The 16,374-nt window shown below is 44.5% G+C and overlaps 1 protein-coding gene across 1 annotated transcript in view; it reads right to left on the bottom strand.

Moving 5' to 3' along the window:
• Positions 1 to 16,374, bottom strand: part of LOC135531564 (bifunctional heparan sulfate N-deacetylase/N-sulfotransferase 4-like) — a 49,913-nt gene that overhangs the window by 16,863 nt on the left and 16,676 nt on the right. The window contains exon 4 of the mRNA XM_064959572.1: positions 7,737 to 7,823. Coding sequence (XP_064815644.1) covers positions 7,737 to 7,823 — 87 coding nt within the window. The remainder of the gene's footprint in view (positions 1 to 7,736; positions 7,824 to 16,374) is intronic.

Below are 16,374 nucleotides of genomic sequence, written 5' to 3'. Positions count from 1 at the left end.
TAGCTGACAACCAGACAAACGTTAGTTAATGTTAGCTGACAACCAGACGAACGTTAGTTAATGTTAGCTGACAACCAGACGAACGTTAGTGAATGTTAGTTAATGTTAGCTGACAACCAGACGAATGTTAGTTAATGTTAGCTGACAACCAGACGAACGTTAGTTAATGTTAGCTGACAACCAGACGAACGTTAGTTAATGTTAGCTGACAACCAGACGAACGTTAGTTAATGTTAGCTGACAACCAGACGAACGTTAGTTAATGTTAGCTGACAACCAGACAAACGTTAGTTAATGTTAGCTGACAACCAGACGAACGTTAGTGAACGTTAGCTGACAACCAGACGAACGTTAGTTAATGTTAGCTGACAACCAGACGAACGTTAGTTAATGTTAGCTGACAACCAGACGAACGTTAGTTAAAGTTAGCTGACAACCAGACGAACGTTAGTTAATGTTAGCTGACAACCAGACGAACGTTAGTGAACGTTAGCTGACAACCAGACGAACGTTAGTTAATGTTAGCTGACAACCAGACGAATGTTAGTTAATGTTAGCTGACAACCAGACGAACGTTAGTTAATGTTAGCTGACAACCAGACGAACGTTAGTTAATGTTAGCTGACAACCAGACGAACGTTAGTTAATGTTAGTTAATGTTAGCTGACAACCAGACGAATGTTAGTTAATGTTAGCTGAGAACCAGACGAACGTTAGTGAATGTTAGTTAATGTTAGCTGACAACCAGACGAACGTTAGTTAATGTTCCGGTTGGAGCGAGCGGCCGCATCTACACTTCGGTCCGCAGGTAGTATAACTTTTTATAACTTTTCATTACATTTCGTTATAGTACAACGGTTTGATTTGTCTAATCTTAGCAATTTCTTCTTAGCCAGCTACATAGCCGTCTTTGTATCAACGACAATTGCATAATTATCGTATTTCGTCGTCCTAACGTATCTGCCCAGCAGCTAGCTAAGCAGCTAGCTAAGCAGCTAAGCAGCTAGCTAACATCCACTGTCCACTAGCACTGTAGAAACTATTACACTCAACTGAACGACTCGATTAGCGTAGTGTCAGCTAGCTACATAGTTGTCTTCGTATCCAAGATAATTGTGCAGTTTAGAGTGTGTAGACTTAGAGTGATTATCTTAATTTACCGAGGTTAGCTAGCCAGCTATTTGTCGTCCTTAACGTAAGAAATGCTGCTAGCTAGCTAGCCAACAGCTAGCCAACCTCCACCGAATTGAACTCCAACTACCCGGTCAACATTCCGCGTCGTTCCACAGGTAGTATCACATTTTCATTTCACTTCATTACAGTACAACGGTTTGATTTGTTTGATCGTAGCTAGCCAGCTACATAGCCGTCTTTGTATCTAAGACAATTGTGTAGTCTAGAGCGATTTTCTAGGTTAGCTGGCCAGCTATTGTCGTTCTTCTAACGTAGCTAGCCAGCTAGCCCCCGAATAGCAGCACTGTTGTAACTATTACAGTACAACGGTTTGTTTTGTTTGATCGTAGCTAGCTAGCTACATAGCCGTCTTTGTATCTAAGACAATTGTGTAGCCTAGAGCGATTTTCTAGGTTAGCCAGCCAGCTATTGTCGTTCTTTTAAGTAACGGAACGCAATCAACCTTGCTAGCTAGCCAGCTAGCCCCCGAATAGCAGCACTGTAGAAACTATTACACTCGACGGAACGACTTGATTAGTGTAGTGTCAACATCGCAGCCACTACCAGCTAGCCTACTCCAGCAGTACTGTTTCATTTCAATCATTTTAGTCAATAAGATTCTTGCTACGTAAGCTTAACTTTCTGAACATTCGAGACGTGTAGTCCACTTGTCATTCCAATCTCCTTTGCATTAGCGTAGCCTCTTCTGTACCCTGTTAACTATGTGTCTATCTATCCCTGTTCTCTCCTCTCTGCACAGACCATACAAACGCTCCACACCGCGTGGCCGCGGCCACCCTAATCTGGTGGTCCCAGCGCGCACGACCCACGTGGAGTTCCTGGTCTCCGGTAGCCTCTGGAACTGCCGATCTGCGGCCAACAAGGCAGAGTTCATCTCAGCCTATGCCTCCCTCCAGTCCCTCGACTTCCTGGCACTGACGGAAACATGGATCACCACAGATAACACTGCTACTCCTACTGCTCTCTCTTCGTCCGCCCACGTGTTCTCGCACACCCCGAGAGCTTCTGGTCAGCGGGGTGGTGGCACCGGGATCCTCATCTCTCCCAAGTGGTCATTCTCTCTCTCTCCCCTTACCCATCTATCTATCGCCTCCTTTGAATTCCATGCTGTCACAGTTACCAGCCCTTTCAAGCTTAACATTCTTATCATTTATCGCCCTCCAGGTTCCCTCGGAGAGTTCATCAATGAGCTTGATGCCTTGATAAGCTCCTTTCCTGAGGACGGCTCACCTCTCACAGTCCTGGGCGACTTTAACCTCCCCACGTCTACCTTTGACTCATTCCTCTCTGCCTCCTTCTTTCCACTCCTCTCCTCTTTTGACCTCACCCTCTCACCTTCCCCCCTACTCACAAGGCAGGCAATACGCTCGACCTCATCTTTACTAGATGCTGTTCTTCCACTAACCTCACTGCAACTCCCCTCCAAGTCTCCGACCACTACCTTGTATCCTTTTCCCTCTCGCTCTCATCCAACACTTCCCACACTGCCCCTACTCGGATGGTATCGCGCCGTCCCAACCTTCGCTCTCTCTCCCCCGCTACTCTTTCCTCTTCCATCCTTTCATCTCTTCCCTCTGCTCATACCTTCTCCAACCTTTCTCCTGACTCTGCCTCCTCAACCCTCCTCTCTTCCCTTTCTGCATCCTTTGACTCTCTATGTCCCCTATCCTCCAGGCCGGCTCGGTCCTCCCCTCCCGCTCCGTGGCTCGATGACTCATTGCGAGCTCACAGAACAGAGCTCCGGGCAGCCGAGCGGAAATGGAGGAAAACTCGCCTCCCTGCGGACCTGGCATCCTTTCACTCCCTCCTCTCTACATTTTCCTCCTCTGTCTCTGCTGCTAAAGCCACTTTCTACCACTCTAAATTCCAAGCATCTGCCTCTAACCCTAGGAAGCTCTTTGCCACCTTCTCCTCCCTTCTGAATCCTCCTCCCCCTCCCCCCTCCTCCCTCTCTGCAGATGACTTCGTCAACCATTTTGAAAAGAAGGTCGACGACATCCGATCCTCGTTTGCTAAGTCAAACGACACCGCTGGTTCTGCTCACACTGCCCTACCCTGTGCTCTGACCTCTTTCTCCCCTCTCTCTCCAGATGAAATCTCGCTTCTTGTGACGGCCGGCCGCCCAACAACCTGCCCGCTCGACCCTATCCCCTCCTCTCTCCTCCAGACCATTTCCGGGGACCTTCTCCCTTACCTCACCTCGCTCATCAACTCATCCCTGACCGCCGGCTACGTCCCTTCCGTCTTCAAGAGAGCGAGAGTTGCACCCCTTCTGAAGAAACCTACACTCGATCCCTCCGATGTCAACAACTACAGACCAGTATCCCTTCTTTCTTTTCTCTCCAAAACTCTTGAACGTGCCGTCCTTGGCCAGCTCTCCCTCTATCTCTCTCAGAATGACCTTCTTGATCCAAATCAGTCAGGTTTCAAGACTAGTCATTCAACTGAGACTGCTCTTCTCTGCATCACGGAGGCGCTCCGCACTGCTAAAGCTAACTCTCTCTCCTCTGCTCTCATCCTTCTAGACCTATCGGCTGCCTTCGATACTGTGAACCATCAGATCCTCCTCTCCACCCTCTCCGAGTTGGGCATCTCCGGCGCGGCCCACGCTTGGATTGCGTCCTACCTGACAGGTCGCTCCTACCAGGTGGCGTGGCGAGAATCTGTCTCCTCGCCACGCGCTCTCACCACTGGTGTCCCCCAGGGCTCTGTTCTAGGCCCTCTCCTATTCTCGCTATACACCAAGTCACTTGGCTCTGTCATAACCTCACATGGTCTCTCCTATCATTGCTATGCAGACGACACACAATTAATCTTCTCCTTTCCCCCTTCTGATGACCAGGTGGCGAATCGCATCTCTGCATGTCTGGCAGACATATCAGTGTGGATGACGGATCACCACCTCAAGCTGAACCTCGGCAAGACGGAGCTGCTCTTCCTCCCGGGGAAGGACTGCCCGTTCCATGACCTCGCCATCACGGTTGACAACTCCATTGTGTCCTCCTCCCAGAGCGCTAAGAACCTTGGCGTGATCCTGGACAACACCCTGTCGTTCTCAACCAACATCATGGCGGTGGCCCGTTCCTGTAGGTTCATGCTCTACAACATCCGCAGAGTACGACCCTGCCTCACACAGGAAGCGGCGCAGGTCCTAATCCAGGCACTTGTCATCTCCCGTCTGGATTACTGCAACTCGCTGTTGGCTGGGCTCCCTGCCTGTGCCATTAAACCCCTACAACTCATCCAGAACGCCGCAGCCCGTCTGGTGTTCAACCTTCCCAAGTTCTCTCACGTCACCCCGCTCCTCCGCTCTCTCCACTGGCTTCCAGTTGAAGCTCGCATCCGCTACAAGACCATGGTGCTTGCCTACGGAGCTGTGAGGGGAACGGCACCGCAGTACCTCCAGGCTCTGATCAGGCCCTACACCCAAGCAAGGGCACTGCGTTCATCCACCTCTGGCCTGCTCGCCTCCCTACCATTGAGGAAGTACAGTTCCCGCTCAGCCCAGTCAAAACTGTTCGCTGCTCTGGCCCCCAATGGTGGAAAAAACTCCCTCACGACGCCAGGACAGCGGAGTCAATCACCACCTTCCGGAGACACCTGAAACCCCACCTCTTCAAGGAATACCTAGGATAGGATAAGTAATCCTTCTCACCCCCCCCTTAATGACTTAGATGCACTATTGTAAAGTGGCTGTTCCACTGGATGTCAGAAGGTGAATTCACCAATTTGTAAGTCGCTCTGGATAAGAGCGTCTGCTAAATGACTTAAATGTAAATGTAAATGTAAATGTTAGCTGACAACCAGACGAATGTTAGTTAATGTTAGCTGACAACCAGACGAACGTTAGTGAATGTTAGTTAATGTTAGCTGACAACCAGACGAATGTTAGTTAATGTTAGCTGACAACCAGACGAACGTTAGTTAATGTTAGCTGACAACCAGACGAACGTTAGTTAATGTTAGCTGACAACCAGACGAACGTTAGTTAATGTTAGCTGACAACCAGATGAACGTTAGTGTACGTTAGCTGACAACCAGACAAACGTTAGTTAATGTTAGCTGACAACCATACAACGTTAGTTAATGTTAGCTGACAACCAGACGGACGTTAGTTAATGTTAGCTGACAACCAGACGAACGTTAGTTAATGTTAGCTGACAACCAGACGAACGTTAGTTAATGTTAGTTAATGTTAGCTGACAACCAGACGAACGTTAGTTAATGTTAGCTGACAACCAGACGAACGTTAGTTAATGTTAGTTAATGTTAGCTGACAACCAGACGAATGTTAGTTAATGTTAGCTGACAACCAGACGAACGTTAGTGAATGTTAGTTAATGTTAGCTGACAACCAGACGAATGTTAGTTAATGTTAGCTGACAACCAGACGAACGTTAGTTAATGTTAGCTGACAACCATACAACGTTAGTTAATGTTAGCTGACAACCAGACGGACGTTAGTTAATGTTAGCTGACAACCAGACGGACGTTAGTTAATGTTAGCTGACAACCAGACGAACGTTAGTTAATGTTAGTTAATGTTAGCTGACAACCAGATGAACGTTAGTGTACGTTAGCTGACAACCAGACAAACGTTAGTTAATGTTAGCTGACAACCATACAACGTTAGTTAATGTTAGCTGACAACCAGACGGACGTTAGTTAATGTTAGCTGACAACCAGATGAACGTTAGTTAATGTTAGCTGACAACCAGACGAACGTTAGTTAATGTTAGTTAATGTTAGCTGACAACCAGACGAACGTTAGTTAATGTTAGCTGACAACCAGACGAACGTTAGTTAATGTTAGCTGACAACCAGACGAACGTTAGTTAATGTTAGCTGACAACCAGACGAACGTTAGTTAAAGTTAGCTGACAACCAGACAAACGTTAGTTAATGTTAGCTGACAACCAGACGAACGTTAGTGAACGTTAGCTGACAACCAGACAAACGTTAGTTAATGTTAGCTGACAACCAGACGAATGTTAGTTACTGTTAGCTGACAACCAGACGAACGTTAGTGAACGTTAGCTGACAACCAGACGAACGTTATTTAATGTTAGCTGACAACCAGATGAACGTTAGTGAATGTTAGTTAATGTTAGTTGACAACCAGATGAATGTTAGTTAATGTTAGTTAATGTTAGTTGACAACCAGACGAACGTTAGTTAATGTTACTTGACAACCAGACGAACATTAGTTAAAGTTAGCTGACAACCAGACAAACGTTAGTTAATGTTAGCTGACAACCAGATGAACGTTAGTGAACGTTAGCTGACAACCAGACGAACGTTAGTTAATGTTAGCTGACAACCAGACGAACGTTAGTGAACGTTAGCTGACAACCAGACGAACGTTAGTTAATGTTAGCTGACAACCAGATGAACGTTAGTGAATGTTAGTTAATGTTAGTTGACAACCAGATGAATGTTAGTTAATGTTAGTTAATGTTAGTTGACAACCAGACGAACATTAGTTAATGTTACTTGACAACCAGACGAACGTTAGTGAATGTTAGCTGACAACCAGACGAACGTTAGTGAATGTTAGTTAACGTTAGCTGACAACCAGACAAACGTTAGTGAACGTTAGCTGACAACCAGACAAACGTTAGTTAATGTTAGTTGACAACCAGACGAACGTTAGTTAATGTTACTTGACAACCAGACGAACGTTAGTGAATGTTAGCTGACAACTAGACGAACGTTAGTGAATGTTAGTTAATGTTAGCTGACAACCAGACAAACGTTAGTTAATGTTAGCTGACAACCAGACGAACGTTAGTGAATGTTAGCTGACAACCAGACGATCGTTAGTGAACGTTAGCTGACAACCAGATGAATGTTAGTTGACAACCAGACGAACGTTAGTTGACAACCAGACGAACGTTAGTTAATGTTAGTTGACAACCAGATGAACGTTAGTTGACAACCAGACGAACGTTAGTGAATGTTAGTTAATGTTAGCTGACAACCAGACGAACGTTAGTTAATGTTAGTTGACAACCAGACGAACGTTAGTGAATGTTAGTTAATGTTAGCTGACAACCAGACAAATGTTAGTGAACGTTAGCTGACAACCAGACGAACATTAGTTGACAACCAGACGAACGTTAGTTGACAACCAGACGAACGTTAGTTGACAACCAGACGAACGTTAGTTGACAACCAGACAAACGTTAGTTGACAACCAGACAAACGTTAGTTAATGTTTGTTGACAACCAGACGAACGTTAGTTGACAACCAGACGAACGTTAGTGAACGTTCAACAGCTGTCTGTTCCAGGGGTCAGTGTGTCTGTTCCAGGGGTCAGTGTGTCTGTTCCAGGGGTCAGTGTGTCTGTTCCAGGGGTCAGTGTGTCTGTACCTGGTGTAGCAGCTGTCTGTTCCAGGGGTCAGTGTGTCTGTTCCAGGGGTCAGTGTGTCTGTTCCAGGGGTCAGTGTGTCTGTTCCAGGGGTCAGTGTGTCTGTTCCAGGGGTCAGTGTGTCTGTACCTGGGGGCAGTGTGTCTGTTCCAGGGGTCAGTGTGTCTGTACCTGGTGTAGCAGCTGTCTGTTCCCGGGGTCAGTGTGGGCGTACTTCAACAGACTCTCGTAGATGACCAGGATGTAGCGACCACGCCCCTTTGAAAAAAAGAGAACAACGTAAAACAGCTTGTTACACTTCTGTTGTGACGTAACCACGGCAACGTGCGGTTGGCTTTTGATGTGTTACAGGTCCTTTGTGATTTTAGATGTAACCACGGCAACGTGCGGTAGCTTCTGTGTTGGGGGTAGAAGCTGTTCAACAGTCTACTGTTTCAGGGGTAGAAGCTGTTCAGCAGTCTACTGTGTTGGGGGTAGAAGCTGTTCAGCAGTCTACTGTTTCAGGGGTAGAAGCTGTTCAGCAGTCTACTGTTTCAGGGGTAGAAGCTGTTCAACAGTCTACTGTTTCAGGGGTAGAAGCTGGTCAACAGTCTACTGTTTTGGGGGTAGAAGCTGTTCAGCAGTCTACTGTGTTGGGGGTAGAAGCTGTTCAGCAGTCTACTGTGTTGGGGGTAGAAGCTGTTCAGCAGTCTACTGTTTCAGGGGTAGAAGCTGTTCAACAGTCTACTGTTTTGGGGGTAGAAGCTGTTCAGCAGTCTACTGTTTCAGGGGTAGAAGCTGTTCAGCAGTCTACTGTGTTGGGGGTAGAAGCTGTTCAGCAGTCTACTGTTTTGGGGGTAGAAGCTGTTCAGCAGTCTACTGTTTCAGGGGTAGAAGCTGTTCAGCAGTCTACTGTTTTGGGGGTAGAAGCTGTTCAACAGTCTACTGTGTTGGGGGTAGAAGCTGTTCAGCAGTCTACTGTTTCAGGGGTAGAAGCTGTTCAGCAGTCTACTGTTTCAGGGGTAGAAGCTGTTCAACAGTCTACTGTTTTGGGGGTAGAAGCTGTTCAGCAGTCTACTGTGTTGGGGGTAGAAGCTGTTCAGCAGTCTACTGTTTTGGGGGTAGAAGCTGTTCAGCAGTCTACTGTGTTGGGGGTAGAAGCTGTTCAGCAGTCTACTGTTTCAGGGGTAGAAGCTGTTCAGCAGTCTACTGTTTCAGGGGTAGAAGCTGTTCAGCAGTCTACTGTGTTGGGGGTAGAAGCTGGTCAGCAGTCTAATGTTTCAGGGGTAGAAGCTGTTCAACAGTCTACTGTTTCAGGGGTAGAAGCTGTTCAGCAGTCTACTGTTTCAGGGGTAGAAGCTGTTCAGCAGTCTACTGTTTCAGGGGTAGAAGCTGTTCAGCAGTCTACTGTTTCAGGGGTAGAAGCTGTTCAACAGTCTACTGTTTCAGGGGTAGAAGCTGTTCAGCAGTCTACTGTTTCAGGGGTAGAAGCTGTTCAACAGTCTACTGTTTCAGGGGTAGAAGCTGTTCAGCAGTCTACTGTTTCAGGGGTAGAAGCTGTTCAACAGTCTACTGTTTCAGGGGTAGAAGCTGTTCAACAGTCTACTGTGTTGGGGGTAGAAGCTGTTCAGCAGTCTACTGTTTCAGGGGTAGAAGCTGTTCAGCAGTCTACTGTTTCAGGGGTAGAAGCTGTTCAACAGTCTACTGTTTCAGGGGTAGAAGCTGTTCAGCAGTCTACTGTTTTGGGGGTAGAAGCTGTTCAGCAGTCTACTGTTTTGGGGGTAGAAGCTGTTCAACAGTCTACTGTTTCAGGGGTAGAAGCTGTTCAGCAGTCTACTGTTTCAGGGGTAGAAGCTGTTCAACAGTCTACTGTGTTGGGGGTAGAAGCTGTTCAGCAGTCTACTGTTTTGGGGGTAGAAGCTGTTCAGCAGTCTACTGTTTCAGGGGTAGAAGCTGTTCAGCAGTCTACTGTTTCAGGGGTAGAAGCTGTTCAGCAGTCCACTGTTTCAGGGGTAGAAGCTGTTCAACAGTCTACTGTTTTGGGGGTAGAAGCTGTTCAGCAGTCTACTGTTTCAGGGGTAGAAGCTGTTCAGCAGTCTACTGTTTCAGGGGTAGAAGCTGTTCAGCAGTCTACTGTTTCAGGGGTAGAAGCTGTTCAGCAGTCTACTGTTTCAGGGGTAGAAGCTGTTTAGCAGTCTACTGTTTTGGGGGTAGAAGCTGGTCAGCAGTCTACTGTTTCAGGGGTAGAAGCTGTTCAGCAGTCTACTGTTTCAGGGGTAGAAGCTGTTCAGCAGTCTACTGTTTCAGGGGTAGAAGCTGTTCAACAGTCTACTGTTTCAGGGGTAGAAGCTGTTCAACAGTCTACTGTTTCAGGGGTAGAAGCTGTTCAACAGTCTACTGTTTCAGGGGTAGAAGCTGTTCAGCAGTCTACTGTTTCAGGGGTAGAAGCTGTTCAACAGTCTACTGTTTCAGGGGTAGAAGCTGTTCAACAGTCTACTGTGTTGGAGATAGAAGCTGTTCAACAGTCTACTGTTTCAGGGGTAGAAGCTGTTCAGCAGTCTACTGTGTTGGGGGTAGAAGCTGTTCAGCAGTCTACTGTTTTGGGGGTAGAAGCTGTTCAACAGTCTACTGTTTCAGGGGTAGAAGCTGTTCAGCAGTCTACTGTGTTGGGGGTAGAAGCTGTTCAACAGTCTACTGTTTCAGGGGTAGAAGCTGTTCAGCAGTCTACTGTGTTGGGGGTAGAAGCTGTTCAGCAGTCTACTGTGTTGGGGGTAGAAGCTGTTCAGCAGTCTACTGTTTCAGGGGTAGAAGCTGGTCAGCAGTCTTTTGGACTTTAGGTTGCAACATTCCAGGAAATTGTCTTGAAATCCATGGTTTTCTAAACCTAGGTTCCAGGATTACTGACTTCCTGCTTGTTCCCTGCTGATCACGAGAATTCTCAAACAAACAGTTTTTGGAACAATTTTGGAAAGTTACTGAAATTTCGCAACGTAAGCAGATCTACATGAAATGAATCATAAAATTATAACAATATTAACCTGGTCAGTGAGGCAGGTCTCCCTTCCCCATAATAATAATAATATTAACCTGGTCAGTGAGAGGAGACAGGTCTCCCTTCCCCATAATAATAATAGTATTAACCTGGTCAGTGAGACAGGTCTCCCTTCCCCATAATAATAATAATATTAACCTGGTCAGTGAGAGGAGACAGGTCTCCCTTCCCCATAATAATAATAATATTAACCTGGTCAGTGAGAGGAAGCAGGTCTCCCTTCCCCATAATAATAATAATATTAACCTGGTCAGTGAGACAGGTCTCCCTTCCCCATAATAATAATAATATTAACCTGGTCAGTGAGACAGGTCTCCCTTCCCCATAATAATAATAATATTAACCTGGTCAGTGAGGCAGGTCTCCCTTCTCCATAATAATAATAATATTAACCTGGTCAGTGAGAGGAGACAGGTCTCCCTTCCCCATAATAATAATAATATTAACCTGGTCAGTGAGAGGAGGCAGGTCTCCCTTCCCCATAATAATAATAATATTAACCTGGTCAGTGAGAGGAGACAGGTCTCCCTTCTCCATAATAATAATAATATTAACCTGGTCAGTGAGGCAGGTCTCCCTTCCCCATAATAATAATAATATTAACCTGGTCAGTGAGACAGGTCTCCCTTCCCCATAATAATAATAATATTAACCTGGTCAGTGAGACAGGTCTCCCTTCCCCATAATAATAATAATATTAACCTGGTCAGTGAGAGGAGGCAGGTCTCCCTTCCCCATAATAATAATAATATTAACCTGGTCAGTGAGAGGAGGCAGGTCTCCCTTCCCCATAATAATAATAATATTAACCTGGTCAGTGAGACAGGTCTCCCTTCCCCATAATAATAATAATATTAACCTGGTCAGTGAGACAGGTCTCCCTTCCCCATAATAATAATAATATTAACCTGGTCAGTGAGAGGAGGCAGGTCTCCCTTCCCCATAATAATAATAATATTAACCTGGTCAGTGAGACAGGTCTCCCTTCCCCATAATAATAATAATATTAACCTGGTCAGTGAGACAGGTCTCCCTTCCCCATAATAATAATAATATTAACCTGGTCAGTGAGAGGAGGCAGGTCTCCCTTCTCCATAATAATAATAATATTAACCTGGTCAGTGAGGCAGGTCTCCCTTCCCCATAATAATAATAATATTAACCTGGTCAGTGAGACAGGTCTCCCTTCCCCATAATAATAATAATATTAACCTGGTCAGTGAGAGGAGACAGGTCTCCCTTCCCCATAATAATAATAATATTAACCTGGTCAGTGAGGCAGGTCTCCCTTCCCCATAATAATAATAATATTAACCTGGTCAGTGAGAGGAGACAGGTCTCCCTTCCCCATAATAATAATAATAATATTAACCTGGTCAGTGAGACAGGTCTCCCTTCCCCATAATAATAATAATATTAACCTGGTCAGTGAGAGGAGACAGGTCTCCCTTCCCCATAATAATAATAATAATATTAACCTGGTCAGTGAGAGGAGACAGGTCTCCCTTCCCCATAATAATAATAATAATATTAACCTGGTCAGTGAGGCAGGTCTCCCTTCCCCATAATAATAATAATATTAACCTGGTCAGTGAGACAGGTCTCCCTTCCCCATAATAATAATAATATTAACCTGGTCAGTGAGACAGGTCTCCCTTCCCCATAATAATAATAATATTAACCTGGTCAGTGAGAGGAGACAGGTCTCCCTTCCCCATAATAATAATAATATTAACCTGGTCAGTGAGAGGAGACAGGTCTCCCTTCCCCATAATAATAATAATATTAACCTGGTCAGTGAGACAGGTCTCCCTTCCCCATAATAATAATAATATTAACCTGGTCAGTGAGAGGAGGCAGGTCTCCCTTCCCCATAATAATAATAATATTAACCTGGTCAGTGAGAGGAGACAGGTCTCCCTTCCCCATAATAATAATAATATTAACCTGGTCAGTGAGAGGAGGCAGGTCTCCCTTCCCCATAATAATAATAATATTAACCTGGTCAGTGAGGCAGGTCTCCCTTCCCCATAATAATAATAATATTAACCTGGTCAGTGAGAGGAGACAGGTCTCCCTTCCCCATAATAATAATAATATTAACCTGGTCAGTGAGACAGGTCTCCCTTCCCCATAATAATAATAATATTAACCTGGTCAGTGAGGCAGGTCTCCCTTCTCCATAATAATAATAATATTAACCTGGTCAGTGAGGCAGGTCTCCCTTCCCCATAATAATAATAATATTAACCTGGTCAGTGAGAGGAGACAGGTCTCTCTTCCCCATAATAATAATAATATTAACCTGGTCAGTGAGACAGGTCTCCCTTCCCCATAATAATAATAATATTAACCTGGTCAGTGAGAGGAGGCAGGTCTCTCTTCCCCATAATAATAATAATATTAACCTGGTCAGTGAGACAGGTCTCCCTTCCCCATAATAATAATAATATTAACCTGGTCAGTGAGAGGAGACAGGTCTCCTTCCCCATAATAATAATAATATTAACCTGGTCAGTGAGACAGGTCTCCCTTCCCCATAATAATAATAATATTAACCTGGTCAGTGAGAGGAGACAGGTCTCCCTTCCCCATAATAATAATAATATTAACCTGGTCAGTGAGGCAGGTCTCCCTTCCCCATAATAATAATAATATTAACCTGGTCAGTGAGAGGAGGCAGGTCTCCCTTCCCCATAATAATAATAATATTAACCTGGTCAGTGAGACAGGTCTCCCTTCCCCATAATAATAATAATATTAACCTGGTCAGTGAGACAGGTCTCCCTTCCCCATAATAATAATATTAACCTGGTCAGTGAGACAGGTCTCCCTTCCCCATAATAATAATAATATTAACCTGGTCAGTGAGGCAGGTCTCCCTTCCCCATAATAATAATAATATTAACCTGGTCAGTGAGACAGGTCTCCCCTCCCCATAATAATAATAATATTAACCTGGTCAGTGAGACAGGTCTCCCTTCCCCATAATAATAATAATATTAACCTGGTCAGTGAGAGGAGGCAGGTCTCCCTTCCCCATAATAATAATAATATTAACCTGGTCAGTGAGAGGAGGCAGGTCTCCCTTCCCCATAATAATAATAATATTAACCTGGTCAGTGAGACAGGTCTCCCTTCCCCATAATAATAATAATATTAACCTGGTCAGTGAGGCAGGTCTCCCTTCCCCATAATAATAATAATATTAACCTGGTCAGTGAGAGGAGACAGGTCTCCCTTTCCCATAATAATAATAATATTAACCTGGTCAGTGAGAGGAGGCAGGTCTCCCTTCCCCATAATAATAATAATATTAACCTGGTCAGTGAGAGGAGACAGGTCTCCCTTCCCCATAATAATAATAATATTAACCTGGTCAGTGAGACAGGTCTCCCTTCCCCATAATAATAATAATATTAACCTGGTCAGTGAGGCAGGTCTCCCTTCCCCATAATAATAATAATATTAACCTGGTCAGTGAGAGGAGACAGGTCTCCCTTCCCCATAATAATAATAATATTAACCTGGTCAGTGAGGCAGGTCTCCCTTCCCCATAATAATAATAATATTAACCTGGTCAGTGAGAGGAGACAGGTCTCCCTTCCCCATAATAATAATAATATTAACCTGGTCAGTGAGAGGAGACAGGTCTCCCTTCCCCATAATAATAATAATATTAACCTGGTCAGTGAGAGGAGGCAGGTCTCCCTTCCCCATAATAATAATAATATTAACCTGGTCAGTGAGACAGGTCTCCCTTCCCCATAATAATAATAATATTAACCTGGTCAGTGAGAGGAGGCAGGTCTCCCTTCCCCATAATAATAATAATATTAACCTGGTCAGTGAGGCAGGTCTCCCTTCCCCATAATAATAATAATATTAACCTGGTCAGTGAGAGGAGACAGGTCTCCCTTCCCCATAATAATAATAATATTAACCTGGTCAGTGAGAGGAGACAGGTCTCCCTTCCCCATAATAATAATAATATTAACCTGGTCAGTGAGGCAGGTCTACCTTACCCATAATAATAATAATATTAACCTGGTCAGTGAGACAGGTCTCCCTTCCCCATAATAATAATAATATTAACCTGGTCAGTGAGACAGGTCTCCCTTCCCCATAATAATAATAATATTAACCTGGTCAGTGAGACAGGTCTCCCTTCCCCATAATAATAATAATATTAACCTGGTCAGTGAGAGGAGACAGGTCTCCCTTCCCCATAATAATAATAATATTAACCTGGTCAGTGAGACAGGTCTCCCTTCCCCATAATAATAATAATAATATTAACCTGGTCAGTGAGAGGAGACAGGTCTCCCTTCCCCATAATAATAATAATATTAACCTGGTCAGTGAGAGGAGACAGGTCTCCCTTCCCCATAATAATAATAATATTAACCTGGTCAGTGAGAGGAGACAGGTCTCCCTTCCCCATAATAATAATAATATTAACCTGGTCAGTGAGAGGAGACAGGTCTCCCTTCCCCATAATAATAATAATATTAACCTGGTCAGTGAGAGGAGACAGGTCTCCCTTCCCCATAATAATAATAATATTAACCTGGTCAGTGAGACAGGTCTCCCTTCCCCATAATAATAATAATATTATCCTGGTCAGTGAGAGGAGGCAGGTCTCCCTTCCCCATAATAATAATAATATTAACCTGGTCAGTGAGAGGAGACAGGTCTCCCTTCCCCATAATAATAATAATATTAACCTGGTCAGTGAGGCAGGTCTCCCTTCCCCATAATAATAATAATATTAACCTGGTCAGTGAGAGGAGGCAGGTCTCCCTTCCCCATAATAATAATAATATTAACCTGGTCAGTGAGACAGGTCTCCTTCCCCATAATAATAATAATATTAACCTGGTCAGTGAGACAGGTCTCCCTTCCCCATAATAATAATAATATTAACCTGGTCAGTGAGACAGGTCTCCCTTCCCCATAATAATAATAATATTAACCTGGTCAGTGAGAGGAGACAGGTCTCCCTTCCCCATAATAATAATAATATTAACCTGGTCAGTGAGAGGAGACAGGTCTCCCTTCCCCACAATAATAATAATATTAACCTGGTCAGTGAGGCAGGTCTCTCTTCCCCATAATAATAATAATATTAACCTGGTCAGTGAGAGGAGACAGGTCTCCCTTCCCCATAATAATAATAATATTAACCTGGTCAGTGAGGCAGGTCTCCCTTCTCCATAATAATAATAATATTAACCTGTTCAGTGAGAGGAGGCAGGTCTCCCTTCTCCATAATAATAATAATATTAACCTGTTCAGTGAGAGGAGGCAGGTCTCCCTTCCCCATAATAATAATAATATTAACCTGGTCAGTGAGACAGGTCTCCCTTCCCCATAATAATAATAATATTAACCTGGTCAGTGAGGCAGGTCTCCCTTCTCCATAATAATAATAATATTAACCTGTTCAGTGAGAGGAGGCAGGTCTCCCTTCTCCATAATAATAATAATATTAACCTGGTCAGTGAGAGGAGGCAGGTCTCCCTTCCCCATAATAATAATAATATTAACCTGGTCAGTGAGGCAGGTCTCCCTTCCCCATAATAATAATAATATTAACCTGGTCAGTGAGACAGGTCTCCCTTCTCCATAATAATAATAATATTAACCTGGTCAGTGAGACAGGTCTCCCTTCCTCATAATAATAATTATATTAACCTGGTCAGTGAGAGGAGGCAGGTCTCCCTTCCCCATAATAATAATAATATTAACCTGGTCAGTGAGACAGGTCTCCCTTCC

Source organism: Oncorhynchus masou, unplaced genomic scaffold, assembly GCF_036934945.1.
Source record: "Oncorhynchus masou masou isolate Uvic2021 unplaced genomic scaffold, UVic_Omas_1.1 unplaced_scaffold_1647, whole genome shotgun sequence".
Lineage (NCBI taxonomy): Eukaryota > Metazoa > Chordata > Actinopteri > Salmoniformes > Salmonidae > Oncorhynchus > Oncorhynchus masou.
Note: the sequence above shows the minus strand (reverse complement) of the source record. Positions and strands in the feature narration are given on the sequence as shown.